The 18,154-nt window shown below is 37.1% G+C and overlaps 1 protein-coding gene across 5 annotated transcripts in view; it reads left to right on the top strand.

The window, feature by feature from the left end:
• LOC127438408 (tight junction protein ZO-3-like) overlaps positions 1–10,067 on the top strand; it is a 36,833-nt gene extending 26,766 nt beyond the window's left edge. For all 5 annotated transcript variants that reach the window (XM_051693974.1, XM_051693972.1, XM_051693971.1 and 2 more), the window contains exons 18-31: positions 1,804–1,876; positions 2,057–2,121; positions 2,221–2,284; positions 3,091–3,247; positions 3,337–3,445; positions 3,789–4,008; positions 4,279–4,478; positions 5,766–5,861; positions 5,967–6,043; positions 6,136–6,346; positions 6,460–6,560; positions 7,299–7,826; positions 9,037–9,083; positions 9,536–10,067. In XM_051693974.1, coding sequence (XP_051549934.1) covers positions 1,804–1,876; positions 2,057–2,121; positions 2,221–2,284; positions 3,091–3,247; positions 3,337–3,445; positions 3,789–4,008; positions 4,279–4,478; positions 5,766–5,861; positions 5,967–6,043; positions 6,136–6,346; positions 6,460–6,560; positions 7,299–7,826; positions 9,037–9,083; positions 9,536–9,692 — 2,105 coding nt within the window. In that variant the 3' untranslated portion in view covers positions 9,693–10,067. The remainder of the gene's footprint in view (positions 1–1,803; positions 1,877–2,056; positions 2,122–2,220; positions 2,285–3,090; positions 3,248–3,336; positions 3,446–3,788; positions 4,009–4,278; positions 4,479–5,765; positions 5,862–5,966; positions 6,044–6,135; positions 6,347–6,459; positions 6,561–7,298; positions 7,827–9,036; positions 9,084–9,535) is intronic.
• Positions 10,068–18,154: the final 8,087 nt, after the last annotated feature.

The following is an 18,154-nucleotide window of genomic DNA, read 5'->3' as shown; positions in this document are numbered from 1 at the left end:
AAGCCATTCACACATCTGCCCAAAATAAGATATGCCTCTTATCACCATTCTTTTGTCTTTAATATGAATATTTTATAAACCTATCTTTGCAGTAGTATCAGTGTCATCATAAATTACAATAACAGAGTGTAAGCGGCTCGTATTATGGCCGCGTATAGCGTGTTAGCGCATTGGCGGCATTAATTCAGAATCTAAACAAGACAAATTTAACATTTTCTACTGCATATATAGTATATTACTTTAAATCATCATCGAGTGGTTAAAACAACTTCATTTACTGACCTCATGTGAATTCTAATCATAGAATGAGGCATAAAGTCATTGATAACACATTTTAATGTCACATTAGTTAAGGTTTTACTGAGCGTCTTCATATTTCAATGTACTTCTAAACGCCTCCCACAGCAGTGTGGCGGGTTTCTGAATGTTCGGGAATGCTATACCGTATACCGTTTATTATTTGTCAAATGACGGACATTTGGAATTTTCCGTTTTTAAAAATCGGTAAATTATGGAAATATTTTCAAACGCAACCTCACACTCTCTCAAGAACCCCCTGGAATTCCCTCGAACCCCCATTTGGGAAACCATGCTCTAGAATATTTCATGAGCTAGATATTGCTTGTGTAGAGTAAAACATGCTCGTAAGCCATACTGATGTCTGATTTGTCAGTGAATCGTTCTTTTGAGTCAGTTATTTTCAATTAGTTAGTCGAAATGGTTCACAAATCGGTCTAAATGATTTAAATGATTCTGCAGATCAGTTTGAATCAAAATGACATAGTAAAGAGTGACAATATCATTTAAATTTATATTAAATATAACTAATACAACAAGAAATAACCCGATTTTTAGTCAAATATAGCAATAAACAGCAGCAATTAACTAAATATTTCGCTTCTAAAAGAAGTTTCTGGCAAAGTTCCTTCAAGGCTGCGCAGTGCTCAAGTGAATTTGTCAATCATTTATGTGAAACCGTTCATTTACATGAACCTTCCAAATGAACCGACTCCCTTAAATTAACTGTAGTTCCCAACGCTACATATAAATTAATTGTTTATTTTGAACTGTTCATTTACATGAACTGTTTGGTTCACGTAAATAAATTGGATTTCCCAACGCTTCGAATGAGAGACAGGACGGTTTAGGTGAGTGTGTTTTGATTACTCCCTCATTGCTGCGTTCACAGTAGACCTTATTCACAACAGCACATCTTTGATTTTGGCGGGAATGAGGCTGTGAGAGATAGAAGTACAGTCTCTTTAATGCATTATACAGTTATTTAAATGTTTTTGGATCTTTCCACTTATGAAACATTGAAAATATATTTACTCAAGAAATTTCAGTTAACAAAAAACTCCAGTCAACATGATTTGGGGAAAATAAGATCTGATATAGAAGCTCTTTGATAGCTGTATACAGTGCATGTCATTGAAATGACTGTAAGTCTATCTCTCACAGCCTCATTTTCATTCCTGTCAAAATCAAAGATGCCGCTACTGTGAATAAGTTCTACTCAATATACAATTTTTTGCTTTTTGTGATGCTACGCTACGGCTCGCTGTAATATGCAGCTCGTTACTGGAAAAGCTACACTATTGTGAAAGTAGCTGAGCTATTTTAACGCTGCTAAAAAATGTAGTTCAGTTAGTTGCGTTGCTACTTTTAGTTAGTTACTCCCTAACAGTTTATTTGGGGCACCTTTCTCTAATGTTTGAATCTAGCTACATTTCTCAACATCTAGATCTAGAATGAATCTTTTTTTCACCTTTCATAATATTGTTGCTTTGATTCATTCGTCAGATTCCTCTGAATCAGAAAGGGCTCCCTCACCTCCCAGGAGATCAGACAGTCCTGGCCGCAGCAGTGATCGCAGGTACAGAACACCCGATTTAACATCTGTGTACACAATAAACGCAGGTAACATGATCTGTTGTGTTAACAAGTAAGCAAAAACCTGATTCAAAACTATAACTAGTAGCATTATTAGATCACAGGAGCATATAGGATGGATTGTAATTTGGTCTAACGGAAATCCGTTGGCTCTTTCTTTCAGTTTTCCACGTGCTAACAGCACTCTCCGTTCTAACGCGTCCATTCCCAACCACACCAAACTCAACTGTATGTATCAGCAGCAACCCATAATACTCATATGCTAGGGCAATACTTTGGGTGACTTATGAATAAGCATTTGACTTAATTGTAACTGTTTTATTTCAGCTAAACCTGTAGAGGAGCCTTTGTATTCCCTCCCACCAGACGCAGTGCCTACGCCAAACCTGGGGTGAGAAACTTGAAGATTCTTCATATGCATATTGAAAATGTCACAACGAACGTTTGTATATAACCAAACACAGGTGTCTCGAGATGCACTTTTTAAAAGTATCCTTTCTTTTTAGCGTGACACGGTGTCTAAAAATGCATAATTGGAGCACGAGACACTGAAAAATGGTCAAAGACCTCCATCTAGTGCATGTTTACATTGAAAAACTGCAAATGGATGCAAAAATGCATTCAGTGTGAATGGCCCCATTTTAAAATAGATATGCATTCCCTCGCAATAAGTTTTGCATTACCTTGCAATAAATTAACTATTGTTTTACTGAAAATTCCATATTTGAACTATGGTATTTGTTGTAAAAACAATAGTAACCACAAAATGTACCATGGTTTTACTACAATAACCATTTGTTAACCATTATATTCATAGTAAAACCATAGTAATGATACAGGAAAACAAAAAAATATGGTAATAAAAATCATAATTTTGTGGTTACTATGGTTTTACTACAATTGCCATAGTTTAACTATAGTAAAACCATGATTAATTGTATTTAAATCATGGTTTCTGCCAAAAAAACATGGTTAATACAATATTGCTATAGTAAAACCATGGTTAATTTATTGTGAGGGAATGCAAAACTTATTTCGAGGGCACGCAAAACTATTTGAGAAAAAAAAAAATCCCTATCCTTTCCTCTAAAGGGCTCTGTAATTATGTGACCAAATCATCCAAAAGAAATTTGATTCACTTGTGTGATCTACTTTATAGTAAAGTTGCTCCAATGTCTTGTGTTTCTCCATTTTTAGGTACAGCTCGGATCAGAACCATGTGAGCTTTGTGAAAGAGGGTAATGTTGGGTTGAGATTGGTGGGAGGAAATGACGTCGGCATCTTTGTTGGTGGCGTCCAACCCAACAGTCCAGCCCAGAAGGAAGGCATGAAAGAGGGTGATCAGATACTGGAGGTTAGACCAAAGAATTTGTTACATTTCATAGATGATAAAACCTCAACTTCAAGGCTGTTCTTCAAGGCTAAGTTGTGCTATTTTGTTAGGTAAATGGCATGGATTTTAACCACTTAACCAGAGAGGAAGCAGCTATGTATCTTATGAACATCCGTGCTGGGGACCGTATCGATATCCGGACTCAGAATAAAATGGACAGTGAGTGGCTTCTCGTCCTGATATGTGGATGTCCCTTTAAAGTCAACATGAAATCAAAACTAATCCTAAATACTTTCTTAATACACTTATTTTGCATGATTTAAATGTTTTTCTTTCTCATTGAATATCCTGTTTAGCTCTGAAATATGTCACATTACAAAAGTACAATGGGTTGTGAATGCTGTTTCATGTTGACTAAGTCTTTTATTTATTATTAAAAGATGTGGCAGTCCATGAAGAGAAGTTGAAAGAACCTTTTTTAGTAGTTCAAGGGAACCTTGACTCTTTTTTTTTTTTTACAAATTTAGGACATTACTGATTCCAAATAATTTTTTTATGTCAGTCTACAAGAAGATCTTGAAGTCTAGCCTGGGTGACTCCTTCTACATCCGTACACATTTTGACCATGTGGCGGAGAGCAGCATTGGCCTGAGTTTCACCAGAGGCGAGGTGTTCAGAGTGGTGGACACCATGCACCGTGGGAAGCTAGGAACTTGGCTAGCTGTGCGCATGGGCAATGACTTGCATGAGTTAGACAAAGGCACTATTCCTAACCAGACCAGGTGTGTTCAAGTAGCAGGTCAGATTTTCGATAGTTGTCCTTTTATTGTTGTGGTTAGCTTGAAAGCTTATTGACCTTCTCGAACCAACAGGGAGGTGTATCCATTTATATTTACCTTAAAATAAATATTCCTTAAATGCCTTCACTGATTTTTACCTGTAATCCACCATCTAAGTGAAACTGATCCATCCTCTAAGTACACAAGTACAGTAAGTACAGTAGTTCTTACCTTTACTCTAGGTGTTTTATTGTTGCCTTTCCTGTATCTCAGGGCTGAAACTTTGGCCAGTATGGAGCAGGCACAGAGAATTAGTGCGGCCGAGCGCCAGGCATCCGGTCCCAGAGCTGAATTCTGGAAGCTACGGGGTCTCAGAGGGGCCAAGAAGAACACCAGAAGAACTCGTGATGACCTGCTACAGTTGACAATTCAGGGCAAATTTCCAGCTTATGAGAAGGTCCTTTTGAGAGAGGGTTAGTGGAATTTTAAGGATAACTCCGATAGCTTTTATGATATGGCCGATAACCGATATAGTAACTGATATAATGGTCGATAATGTAATTCTGTAGTCTTTGGTCTTTGTTTTGGTTTGGTATTTGTTTAGCTTTATTTGGAAAAATAAGCCCTGATGTTATCAACTTACAACATTTGCCTTATAAGACTGAGACTGAAAAAATAACAACAGCCTAACATTGTTCAATATCGCTATATTGTGAATCCCTAGTCTTTGAATATTGTTTGTAAGAGCCTTTGGTTTTAATAGTTCTCTATCTTTATTCTCTATGTCTAGTATGTTCTCTATGACTGATTACCAACCATTTTTATGTTATGGCCAAAAACCGATATATTAACCGATATAATGGCCGATATTGTAATTCTGTAGTCTTTGGTCTTTGTTTTGGTTTGGTATTTGTTTAGCTTTATTTGGAAAAATAAGCCCTGATGTTATCAGCTTACAACATTTGCCTATTTAGGCTGAGACAGAAAATAAAATAAAAAACAGCCTAACATTGTCCAATACCGATATAATGACCGGATATATTGTGAATCCTAGTCATTGAGTATTGTTTGTAAGAGCTTTTGGTTTTAACAGTTCTCTATCTTTATTATCTGTGTCTAGTACTGTATGTTCTCTATGATAAACAACAATTTTTATGTTATGGACGAAAACCAATATAGTAACCGTTATAATGGCCGATATTGTAATTCTATAGTCTTTGTTTTGTATTTGTTTAGCTTTATTTGGAAAAATAAGACCTGATGTTATCAGCTTACAACATTTGCCTATTTAGGCTGACAACAAAAATGAAAAAAAACAGTCTAACATTGCCCAATATCGATATAGTGACCAGTATATTGTGAATCCCTATTCCTTGAGTATTGTTTGTAAGAGCTTTTGGTTTTAACAGTTCTCTATATTTATACTCTGTTCATTATGTTCTCTATGACTGATTACCAACCATTTTTATGTTATGGTAGAAAACCAATATAATGGCCGATATTGTAATTCTGTAGCCTTTGGTAATTTATTTTTATTTTTTTTTATTGTTTTGTGGTTTGTTTTGCATTGTGTGAATTGGAAAAATAAGGCCTGATAGCTTCCAACATCTGCCTAATTAGGCTGATGCCTATAGTACAGAAAACCCTAACATTTTCCGATATTGATATGGTCACCGATATATTGTGCATCCCTATTCTTTGAATACTGTATATTAGAGCCTTTGGTTTTAACAGTTTTTACACATTTTATTTCTATTTAGCCAATTTCAAGCGGCCTATCGTCATTTTGGGTCCTCTGAATGACATCGCCAATGAGAAGCTGGCCAGAGAAATGCCTGATGATTTTGAAGTTGCAGGTATGAAAAATTGCATGTATGTTTTAAATTCAGAATTTCAAGTATGCGGTTTTTCTTAGCACTCCTTCACTGTCACATTTTTTATATTTCCATTTATATTTGTAGAAATGGTACCCAGGGGTGGAAATGAGAGTTCATCCAGTGTCATCAAACTGGACACAGTGAGGCGGATAGCAGAGCAGGTGAACAGCTTTATGACTTTGATTTGTCAGCATGCAAACAGACCTATACCAAACTGTTTTCCCAAACCAAAAAAATTTGTTGTCTCTTATAGGAAAAGCATCCCCTGCTGGACATCACTCCAACTGCAGTGGAGAGGTTGAATTATATTCAATACCATCCCATGGTGCTTTTTTTGGATCCTCGCAGTCGGAAAGATGTGAAGGCCATGAGGCAAAAATACATGCCGGACTCCAACAAGAGCTCTCGACGCCTCTATGCTCAGGCCTTAAAGCTCAGGAAACACTACAGTCATCTATTTTCTGGTAAACTTTCAAAGTCTGTCTTCAAACTTCTTCGAAATTCTTTGTTGAAAATACTTTCAGAAGGTCTTTATTGCTCTGAAAGGCAATCTCTTGTTCTTTGGTTTCCTTTACAGCACGCATTGATCTACAGTCTAGTTCTAACATGTGGTATGACGTTCTGAAAGACAAGATTCGGGTGCAGCAGGCTAAACCAGTCTGGGTTTCAGAAGTCACGGTAAGAACTTGTGTTAAATGGAGCTTTCACTCCATGTTGGAATTACTGTAATTTTGAGTTTCCAATTGGTAATAATGTTCATGTCTTTGTTAAACTCGTAATTACTAGTTGGAAACTCGAAATTTTATTAAAGCACAGACTTCTCCGACTTGACCGTTGAGATGTCATGAAAAAACACAAGCCCTTCGATATGTACCTCTCCAACTTCCTGGTTCAATAGAAATTATGTCAGTATCGGAAAGAAGACTGTGTTTTTATGGAGACTTTAAATAAAATAAAGCTGCTCATGGATCCATTTTGGCATTATGAGCATTGCCAACTTATAGGCCATTGAACACTTCGTTTTTCTGCATGCTGTTCTGTCTCGCGCACATTCGAGTGCTCAACCTTTCAAAGTAGACTCCTTTTTTCTCTTTTTTATTTTTACTGCGAGCCCATGCGGACTTCAACGCATACGCACTACTGCTTTGTGATGCACATGTGTAGATGACGTGCACAGATGCGAACTGTCCTATTGTCTAGAAAACTTGTTTGCATATTCTTCGTGCATACTGTTCTGATGATGAAAAGTTTGCATCACGCGCACTGTGCGCAAGATGGAGCGCAAGATGGAGCGCATGCAGAAAATGGAAATAAACTTTAGTCTTAAATTTAATCTCCGAGTTGTCAACGTAAATGCACCATTAGAATCAGCATGTTATATTTTAGCTGATTAACAAGAACTTGTTGTGTGTCCAGTTGGAAGGAGGCGGCGACGAAGAGCTTGACGCACTGAGCCGCTCACACAACTCTGACTACCTCAGCGGTGCCAGCGATTACGAGGACACCGACGGCGAGCCCTTCACTGACGGCGAAGCCTACACAGACAACGAAGAGCTGGAAGAGCCCACCGAAAGCATCAGCAGACACCGCAGTGCGCTGGCCCGTTCCTCGGAGCCCGCTACTGGGCAGAACCACAGCCCTAAGCCTCCCTATGACCCAGAGCCATACCTGGAGGAAGAACCCGAGTACACCCTGCCTCCTGAAGTACCTTCTATCCTTCATGTTCCTGAGCCCTGGTCTTTACGCCTCGCCTCCAATAACCCACAACAACAGGACGACGTCCCCTCCCAGCACAGCTTCACCGATTCAGACTTCAGTACCACTGAGCTGACCGTGCCACCGGCACCCTCCGACGTGCCGCCCGACTTCAGGGCACCAGACCCCACAGGACTCACTGCAGATACCCCTCCACCACTGTCAGCCATAGAGGATAAACTACAACAGGTACCATATATACCTGTTTCTCATTTACATTGTGCAATTCACTAAATTATAGTCATATGCAGGGTCCAAAATGAACAGTCACCAAAGCACCAAATGCAAGTAAAAATAGGTCTGGTCCAGTTTGAAGCATATTATATCCAAGAACCACCCACATAGACAGGTCTGTCTGACCAACATTAAAAGCAACTAATCATAGTTTGTCTTGTTTTTATGTTAAGTATTTAAGTTCAAGTTCAATCAAGTTGTTCAGTTTATGGAATAGTTCACCCAAAAATGAAAATTCTCCCTCATTTACGCACCCTCATGCCATCCCAGATCTTCTGCAGAACAAAAATGAAGATTTTTAGAAGAATATCTCTCTAGGTCCATACAGTGAAAGTTATGGTGGCCCAAATTTTGAAGGTCCAAATAGCACATAAAGGCAGCATAAAAGTAGTCCATAAGACTCCAGTGGTTTAATCCATGTCTTCAGAAGTGATATGATAGGTGTGGGTAGGACACGGATAAATATAAAGTATTTTTTTAAAAATTTTGTTTTTACTCTAAATCTCCACTTTTACTTTCACTTTCACATTCTTCTTTTGTTTTTAGTAAGTCGCATTCTTCGTGCATATCGCCACCTACTGTCGTAGGGAAGATAATTTATAGCAAAAAAGGACTTAAATATTGATCGGTTTCTCACCCACACCTATCATATAACTTCTGAAGACATGGATTAAACCACTGGAGTCATATGGATTACTTTTATACTGCCTTTATATGTGTTTTGGAGCTTCAAAGTTCTGGCCACCATTCACTTGCATTGTGAGGACCTACAGAGATGAAATATTCTTTTTAAAATGTTTGTTTGTGTTCTGCAGAAGAAAGAAAGTCATACACATCTAGGATGGCATGAGGGTGAGTAAATGATCAGAGAATTTTGGGTGAACTATCCCTTTAACTTTTACAACATTTGTTGGAAAATTACTGTTAGAACTTTATCTAGGAAGCCAAAACTCTGATACCACAATAATAGACTTGAATAGACTTATATTTATGGTAAATCTTTGTTAATGTACCTGCCATTGGAAGGCGTGGCAAAATGTGAATTTTGTACCCTGGTGATATGTTTTCCATATGTATGTGATGTGTATTTTTGTGCATTTAAATTTAGATGTTAAAAAATGCACTGGTGAAGCTGTTGGTCATAAGTTATGTTTTATTGTTTCAGACCCGTATGGCAGAACCTGAAAGGAAGCCTTCTCCTGCATTCATAGTGTGAGTATTACTACATTATCTCTCAACTTGATGCTGACATGTGTCATTTCTGGGCCACTAGCAGCACCGAATGAAATAACCATGTTATGTGCAAAAATAATGACAAACTAAAACTCAAAGACTCCCGAACACTCCTCCATCTTCCATTTTTTTATTCAAACATGTAGTCCCGCCCTAAACTCACGGCATTGGTTGAGCCAATATTACTATGTTGGGCCAGATGTTTTAAATGTTCCACAAAGACAGTGTTTACATTCTTTGGGAAAAATCAACCTTTGAATAGCTTACTTATAGTTGTCTCTGCTATTAAGCTGGGATAAGAGAAAATATTAGAACATTGAAGAAATTGTACACATCAGCTTTAAGCTTCAGGATGTTAAAGCTCTATTGGTCAGGCCAAAAATATATGTTATTGTTTTTAAATGCGCTAATAGGTCAGTTTTCTTTTTTAGATTGGCCCATCATGAAGCCATGCAGATGCGGAGGACGCAAATCAGAGGAAGTGACAGTGACAGTGACAATAATGATGCCGAAAGAGATGATAATGATTATGATGACGATGATGATGAAGCTGATGATATTGAGTGGGGACCAGCTACGGAGCTCTAATACATGGACCTCTCATGTCTCTTTTTGGAGCTGTACATTTACACAACCTTAATGGAAAGAACTATAAAAAGGTTTTTTTAATGTTCCAGTGTTTTTTTTTTTATTAAGTAACCTCATGGACTTTTTGTAGATGAAGGTAATCCTGACTTGATTTTGAAGATTTGCGAACTCTGCCATTGTGTCCTTTCACGGGTTTTGTTTCTGTAATGAATGTGCAGATATCTTCCTCAGGATTATTTAAAAAAAATATATATTACCAGTTGTAATAAAGACAATTTGGGTATGTTTTACCTAAGTCATTAGATATTGTTTTATGTTTTTCTATTTTTAAATAAATTGAACAAAACTTGTAACCCCTTTAATGATGATTAATGTTGGAGATTTGTCATGAATGGCTTAGGCAGGCAGTGTTTTTTAAATGTTTTATTTATTGGCTTTTTGCTGTTTATATCATAGGGGAGTGGAGACAGAAAAGCAGAGGGAGAGAAATGCGATTTTGACACGATGCAAGCCAAGCTTGGATCCGCGTCTGTGAAAATAAATTTCAATACTTCAGTGATAAAATAATAATAATACAATTTTATATATAATAATATTTGAATTAATAATAAATTACAATGAGAGGGGGAAAAAAATATGTTCTTTGCCATTTTGAAAGAAATCTATATTTGATGTAGGGTATAACGGGGTTAAAGGCCCCCTGGAGTAAAAGGCACTTTTGTTTTTATTTTCTCCCAAAACACTAAATGGCAACAAAAACTACCACGGTATTTTCTTAAAGGAATAGTTCACCCAAGAATGAAAATTCTCTCATTTACTTACCCTCATGCCGTCCCAGATGTGTATGACTTTCTTTCTTCTGCTGATCTCAAACAAAGATTTTTAGAAGAATATTTCAGTTCTGTAGGTCCATACAATGAAAGTGAATGGTGGCAAGAACTTTGAATCTCACAAAAGCACATAAAGGCAGTATAAAAGTAATCCATAAGACTCCAGTAGTTAAATCCATGTCTTATGAAGCGATATGAAAGGTGTGGGCGAGAAACAGATCAATATTTATTTGCCAATTTGCATTCTTGTGCATATCGCCACCTTCTGGGCCAGGAAGATAATTTAAGTAAAAAAAGGACTTAAATATTGATCTGTTTCTCGCCCACACCTATCATATCACTTCTGAAGATGGATTTAACCACTGGAGTCTTATGGATTACTTTTATGCTGCCTTTATGTAATTTTTGGACCTTCAAAGTATGAACCAACAGAGCTAAAATATTATTCTAAAAATGTTTGTTTGTGTTCTGTAGAAGAAAGAAACTCATCTGGAATGGCATGAGGGTGAGTAAATGATGAGATTTTTTTTTTGTGGTTTAACATTTTTTTTTATTGATTCAACTATTAAACAATGAAAAACAAAACACATACAAACAGAATCAACATTTAACCCTCACAGCTGCCCCAACCCCCAACAACACCCCAGTGGTCACACAACCATAGACACACAAACAAAAAAACAAAACAAAACAAAAAATATATATATAATAAACACACGCATCTACTACACCTCTCTCTCCACTGTCCCTCCCCGAGAGCCCTCCAAAAAAGACAGATACTTGCCCCATTCCTCCACAAACAGGTCTAAACTCCCCAGTCTTCTGGATGCCCCCTCCTCAAAAGCTGCCACCCTGGCCATCTCCGAACACCACTCCTGAAAGGGGGGCACTCCAGCCGACTTCCAACCCCTTAAAATTATCTGTCTGGCAATCATAATACTAGTTAGGACCCATTTTATTATGTGCTTATTCTCCAAATTAATGACCGCCCCATCCCCTAAAATACAGAGTCTGGGGCAAAATAAAATTTGAGTGCCCAATATCTCACACATGAAACTGAATCTTCAACCAAAATTCTTGGATCTTAACACATCCCCAAAGGACATGTGTTGTGTCTCCATCCTGATTGACATTGCCAGCAGGTGGGTGTGTCTTTAAGACCAAGCCTATACAATCTAGAGGGGGTCCAATAGAATCTATGTAAAATCTTAAATTGCATAAGGCACACCCTTGCATCTCTAGATGCAGACTTGACATTTTTTAGAATATTAGCCCACACTCCCTCCTCCAATACCAAGTTTAAATCTTTCTCTCATAATCTCTTGATAGAAGTTAAAGCTCCTTCCCCCAGACTCTGAATTAGCAGGGAGTAATACACTGATGCCTCATGACCTTTTCCAAAAGCAGTAATCACACCTCCCAGAGTATCTGCCATTTTAGGGGGGTGTAAACTACTCCCAAAAACAGTACAGAGCAGGTGGCTCAGCTGTAAATACTTACAGAACTGAGATCTGGGAATCCCAAAAAGTTTAACCAAATTTTGAAAGGATCTCAACACTCCACTCTCATATAGGTCACCGAGTGTAGTAACACCCCTCACAATCCACTCTGACCAGCAAAAGGGGACTTGTTGATACATAATTTGGGGTTCAGCCATATTCTCGAGGCAACATTTAAATAAATGTCCGAATTAAACACTCTGGACACTTTTGTCCATACCGAGTGCAAATGCGAGACAAGGGGGTGTAACTTAACTTCTCCGATTAGTTTGATAGAAAGGCTTTGCAATGGCGAAAGTATTCTTTGTATTTAGACAAGTTAACTCTGTTTCTTGAGAACTTAGAAAAGGAATTAATAATTCTGTGGAGGCAAGGCATAGATCTAGTGGGGTGGGAGACGAATAATAAAATATCATCAGCATAAAGCAAAAGTTTATGCGCCATACCTCCCGCCATCACCCCTGGAAAATCATCTTCCTTTCTTATCGCAGCTGCTAATTGTTCTAGGGCAAGACAGAACAATAATGGGGAAAGAGGACAACCCTGCCAAGTGCCCCTATCCAGAGTAAAATAATCTGAAATTAATCCATTTGTTTGTACCACTGTTACCGGTTGTCTATAAAGGCATTTAATCCATCCAATACAAGTATTCCCGAACTAGTATATTTCAAAATCTTCCAAAAGGCCTTAATTACCTCGTCAAGCTCCTCCAAGTTTATCTCAGAATCAAGAGAATATTTTTGCTCAGTCATCAGTTTAGGGAGATCTAATGGTTCCACAAAGTTTCTAATATCTTCATCAGTAGACGAAGACGTGGAACTATAAAGATCAAGATAGAATTCTTTAAAAGCATTATTAATATCAGTAGCGGAGGTACAAATTTCACCACCAACAGATTTCACTGAGGGAATGGGAAATAAAGACTCTTTCTGCTTTATATTTCTAGCCAAAAGCTTCCCTGCTCTGTACCCTGACTCAAAGTATGACTGTCTTGCCCTGAATAGCCAAAACTCCACCTTTCACGACAAAATAGTATTACAGTTGCAATCAAAATTATTCAACCCCCCCAAGACAGTAAGGATTTACAAAGGTAAGCTTTTCTGATGACCCAGAATTTTTAAACTTTTCATCTATATCAGTTGAGTGACACATTCAAAGTCATAGTGTGAATATATAACCTAATATTCCTAAATAGCAGGATTTTTTTTTAAATACAGCCATGTCATAATTATTCAACCCCTATTGTATGTAGCTGTTTCTTAATTACTACACAAGTTTCTTAATTACTACACAAGTAATTGTTTAAAACAATATTAAGTCATCAATCTGTAATGGCACTTATTTAAGTTTTAAAATTTAAGTTTAGCGTTGTAAGCAAAAATGTATTTCAATGCAAAAAATGCAATTAAAAATAAGCTGTCTCAAAAGCTAATAGAGGAGATTATTTCATTACACAAGAAAGGTCATGGCTAAAAGTACATTTCCAAGGCACTTCAATTTCCAATAGACAAAGTTGGCAGCACCATTCATACATTTTTTAAATATGGAACAACAGCAACCTTCTTGAGGCGTGGAAAAAAGCAAAACTTCACCAAGGGAAATGTTGACTTGAATATTCAAGACATAATAGGAAAGAAGTTGGAAAGACCTGTGGAGTCCTGGAAGAAGGTTTAATAGATTTATGACACTAAACTGAAAATGAGTTTTAGACCCATGGGTCAGCAGTACATCTAGAGTAAGATGACAAGGTGATGACAAGAACGACCCCATCCCCACAGTCAAGCGTGGAGGTGGGTCAGTCCTGTTATGGGGGTGTTTTGCAGCTGCAGGAAACGGCTATCCTGACTATGTGACTGACACCATGGATTCTTTCAGGTATCAGGCCATTTTGGCATGATAAATGTGATGCCTTCAGTGTGTAAATCGAAGCTCGGTGATCACTGGACTTTCCAGCAAGACAATAACACCAAGGATACATCCAAGTTGTCCAAAATCTGGTTGAGGGATAGGTCGTGGAATGTCCTTAAATGGCCCTTTCAGTCCATCATTAAAATCCCATTGCAAATCTTTGTTGGGATTTCAAGGAAGCAGTGGCAGCACAGAAACTAAAGAATGTCAATGAGCTGGAAGCTTTTGCTCATGAGAAATGTGTAAAAATTCTAATAGAGAGGTGTCCAAAGCCTGAGAACACTTACCTGAAACATTTATTTGCTGTTATTAAGGATAAAGGATGCTCCACAAATGATTGACTCTGGGGGTTGAATATGTTTGACATGACATTTGTGGAGAGAATTAGTTATTTTTTAAATGTGGGTAAACTGAACTCATTGTTCTCAAAATCACTCAAATGTGTATTAAAACTTACTTTGACTGTTTACTGAGGTTTTAATTGATGTGTTTTAATTCACATCACCAGAATGTATTGCTGGTCAGGGGGGTTGAATAATTTAGATTGCAACTGTATATCTGTATTTCAATCAGATCAATTCTCTGAGGCCATCACACGACATTCGTCATTTCAGCTCTGCCTCGGCACTTTTAATATTCCCTTCCAATTCCATGAGTTCTCATGCTTTGGATTTTTTGGTGAATGAGGTATACTGTATGATCCGGCCCCTAAGAACCGCCTTAAGTGCCTCCCAAGCCACGCCCACAGAGGATACTGAGGACCAGTTAGTCTCCATTTAAAGATTAATTTCAGCCTTTAACATTTGTTGGAATATAAGATTTTGCAAAAGGGATACATTAAAGCGCCAACTATATGATTTATTTTTCTCCGTATGTGGCAACACTTCTAAACTCACCAGGGCATGATCTGAGACTAAAATGTTTCCAATTGAGCAATCCACAACAGATGAAATGAGGGACTTAGATATATATATATAAAAAATCTGTTCTAGAATAAATCTTATGGACTGATGAAAAAAATGTATAGTCCCTACCAGATGGGTTCAAAAGTCTCAAAATATCTATAAGACCAAGATTTTTACACGTCCTGTGAAGTGTCAATGTTGTTCTAGTGGTCATTTCAACTCGTCTTTTCAAGGAAGTGTTTGTAACCTTGAGCCCGGCTGTAACAGCCATTATTAACAGTTCTCTAGCAAATAGAGTTGTACCTGCTAGTTTTAAACATGCTGTGGTTCACCCTCTGCTTAAGAAACCCCATCTTGATCCATCTATCCTTAGCAATTTCAGACCTATCTCCAAATTGCCTTTTATTTCAAATCATTTTTTGATGAGACAGAATTACATAACAGAAGAAAATCTATAAAACAAACTCCAGCCAATAGGCAGAATAAACACAAAGAACATGTAGATTTATCCACATAACTGTCCCGAAGGTGTGTTATTCCACAAAACAAGCTCCAGCCTCTAGCAGAACCAACACACACACACACACAAAAGAAAAATTTTCAGTTTCCTCGGGAAGTCAAACGAATGCTCAGTGAGCCGGCTGTTTCATAAGTGCAGCAGATGACCTAATCCTTCCAATGTCCTGCAAAAAAAATATTCCACAAAACAAACTCCATCCAATAGGAGGCATAAGCACAAAAAACGAGCAGATTCATCCACAACTTTTCCAAAGGAGTGTTATTCCACAAAACAAACCCCAGCTGCTAGGCGGAACCAGCACAAAAAGAAACAAAGAAGGCGCCCAGTTTCCTTGAACAGTCAAGTCTATGTTCAACGAGTGAAGCTCACTCAGGAGTAGCATGAAAATCACCAAAATAACTTACTCATTCCATTTACTTTATGAAAGACGCTTGCTGTGGGCATGTATATACTTTGCGGCCATCTTTAGTATCTATTCTCAGTTTGGCCGGAAACATCAGTGCAAAAGCGATCTTCCATTGATGTAAAAGATTCTTGCATTCCTTGAATTCTCTCTTGTCGAATTCGTAATGTCTGGGAACAAGAAAATGTTGTGGTTCTTCCAAAAAAGCTTTCCTTTGCTCCTCGCCTCGCGTAACACAAGATCTTTATCGGATGATCTCAGAAATTTGGCAAGAATTGATCGGGGCTGTCTCCTTCCGCCGATCTCCGAGCCGAGGCCCTGTGAGCTCGCTCAATTTCCAGCTTATGACCTATGTTGAGCAGACTCGGGAAAAGCTCATCTAGGAGTTTCACCATATCTCGGCCTTCCTCATGCTCAGGAATTCCAACAATGCGGACGTAAGGTCTTCCAACTTTTCCCAGATGCACTGCAAATCTGCCTTGGTCGTTAGCAGATTAGCAGCTAATTTCCTCTCCGATGACTCCAGATAATCGATCCGTTTCTCGACGTCCGACAATCTTGTAACCAACTCAGAGAATTTCGCCTCCATCGCCATAATCGATCAACGTATTACAGCAAGATCCTCCAGGTCCGCTACAACCTTCGTCAGCATTACAAACATGCTTGACAGTTGGCGAAGCATTTCTCCCGCGGCACCATCCAAACTGAGTCCCCGATCTGCGGCCTTGTCAGGGGCTTCAGCTTGAGCACTTAAGTGTCTTTTAATGTCTACAGAGCCCGAGGATTTTGAATTCTTTGACATATTTTCTTCATAGAACAGTTATGAAACAGAGTGTATCGAATCTCACCTGGTTAAGACACAAAAAGAATTCAAAACTAGCAAAGTGCACAGAGCTCGCTGTTCACACGTCCGACCCTCGCATGGCGCCACGTGACTCCCCATGATGAGAGATTTTTAATTTTGGGGTGAACTATCCCTTTAACACCTGTTTGTCACTATATAAATGTATAAATGTTCCTGATCTATGAGATCATTGCGTGCAATGTCTTAAGTTTAATTTGATAAAAATGATTTTTTAAATGCTGCAAATGTATTTAGCTAATGAGAATCCCTGAAATTATCACATTTATTTTTAGAAAAAATACTTAATCATTTTCAATTTTTGTTCAAGTTGATTATATCACAGAAGTTTTTTTTAATAACTTTCCAATAAGTGAAAAGATAGTATATGGGGTAAAAAGCCCTCCTGTTGCAGGGGCTAAAGACCCTTATAAAACCATTATTTTTATTTAAAAATTTGTATGAAAAATTTTCGAGATTAATTTATTTATAGAATTCATGAGATGTTATGAAATGCCAAATGTGATTGAAGTGATCAGAAAATGTTTAACAAATTAAGATAATACTTTTTCAAAATAACTGCTTTGGAAAAGGGTTACAAAAAAAGCATGTTGCTGTCTCAAAAGTATTTGCCTAAGTTGAATATTTTTACACTTAAAGAAATATATTCCAGGTTCAATACAAATTAAGCTCAATCGACAGTATTTGTGGCATAATATTGATTACCACATAAATTTATTTTGATTCATTCCTCTTTTTCTTAAAAAAAAAAAAAAAAGCAAAAATCGAGGTTACATTGAGGCACTTACAATGGAAGTGAATGGGGCCAATTTTTGGAGGGTTTAAAGACAGAAATGTGAAGCTTATAATTTTATAAAAGTACTTACATTAATTCTACTGTTAAAACTCATGTATTATTTGAGCTTTAAAGTTGTTTAAATCGTAATTTTTATAGTTGTTTTAGGGTTTGTTGACATTAAATTGTCATGGTAACGATAAATTATAAGTTCCCTGATCCAAATAAGCGATTTTATCACACTACAATCATGTTTATACACATATCCTTTATGTCTTGTGGTTATAAAAAAAAAAGTGAGTATTTTAACATTATAAATATGTGCCCCATTCACTTCCATTGTAAGTGCCTCACTGGAACCTCGATTTTTGCTTTTTTTTTTTTTTTAAGAAAAGGAGTGACCAGTCGAAATAAATTTTTGTGGTAATCAACATTATGCCACAAGTGCTTTTGATTGAGCTTAACTTGTATTGAACCCAGAATATTCCTTTAAGGTGTGTCTTTAGCCCTGTTGTTCCCCAACAATAAAGATAAAATAATAATAATAATACATAATCTTGATCATTTAAATTAATAATAAATTAAATAGAGAGGAAACGAAGAAAAGGCGTCCTCAATAGTTCAGTGATAAATTATAATTATAAAATAATAATAAATAATTTGTATTATTTTAAATTAATAATAATAATAATAATAATAATAATAAATATATATATATATATATATATATATATATATATATATATATATATATATATAT

Source organism: Myxocyprinus asiaticus, chromosome 49, assembly GCF_019703515.2.
Source record: "Myxocyprinus asiaticus isolate MX2 ecotype Aquarium Trade chromosome 49, UBuf_Myxa_2, whole genome shotgun sequence".
Lineage (NCBI taxonomy): Eukaryota > Metazoa > Chordata > Actinopteri > Cypriniformes > Catostomidae > Myxocyprinus > Myxocyprinus asiaticus.
This window is presented reverse-complemented; position numbering and strand designations above follow the sequence as displayed.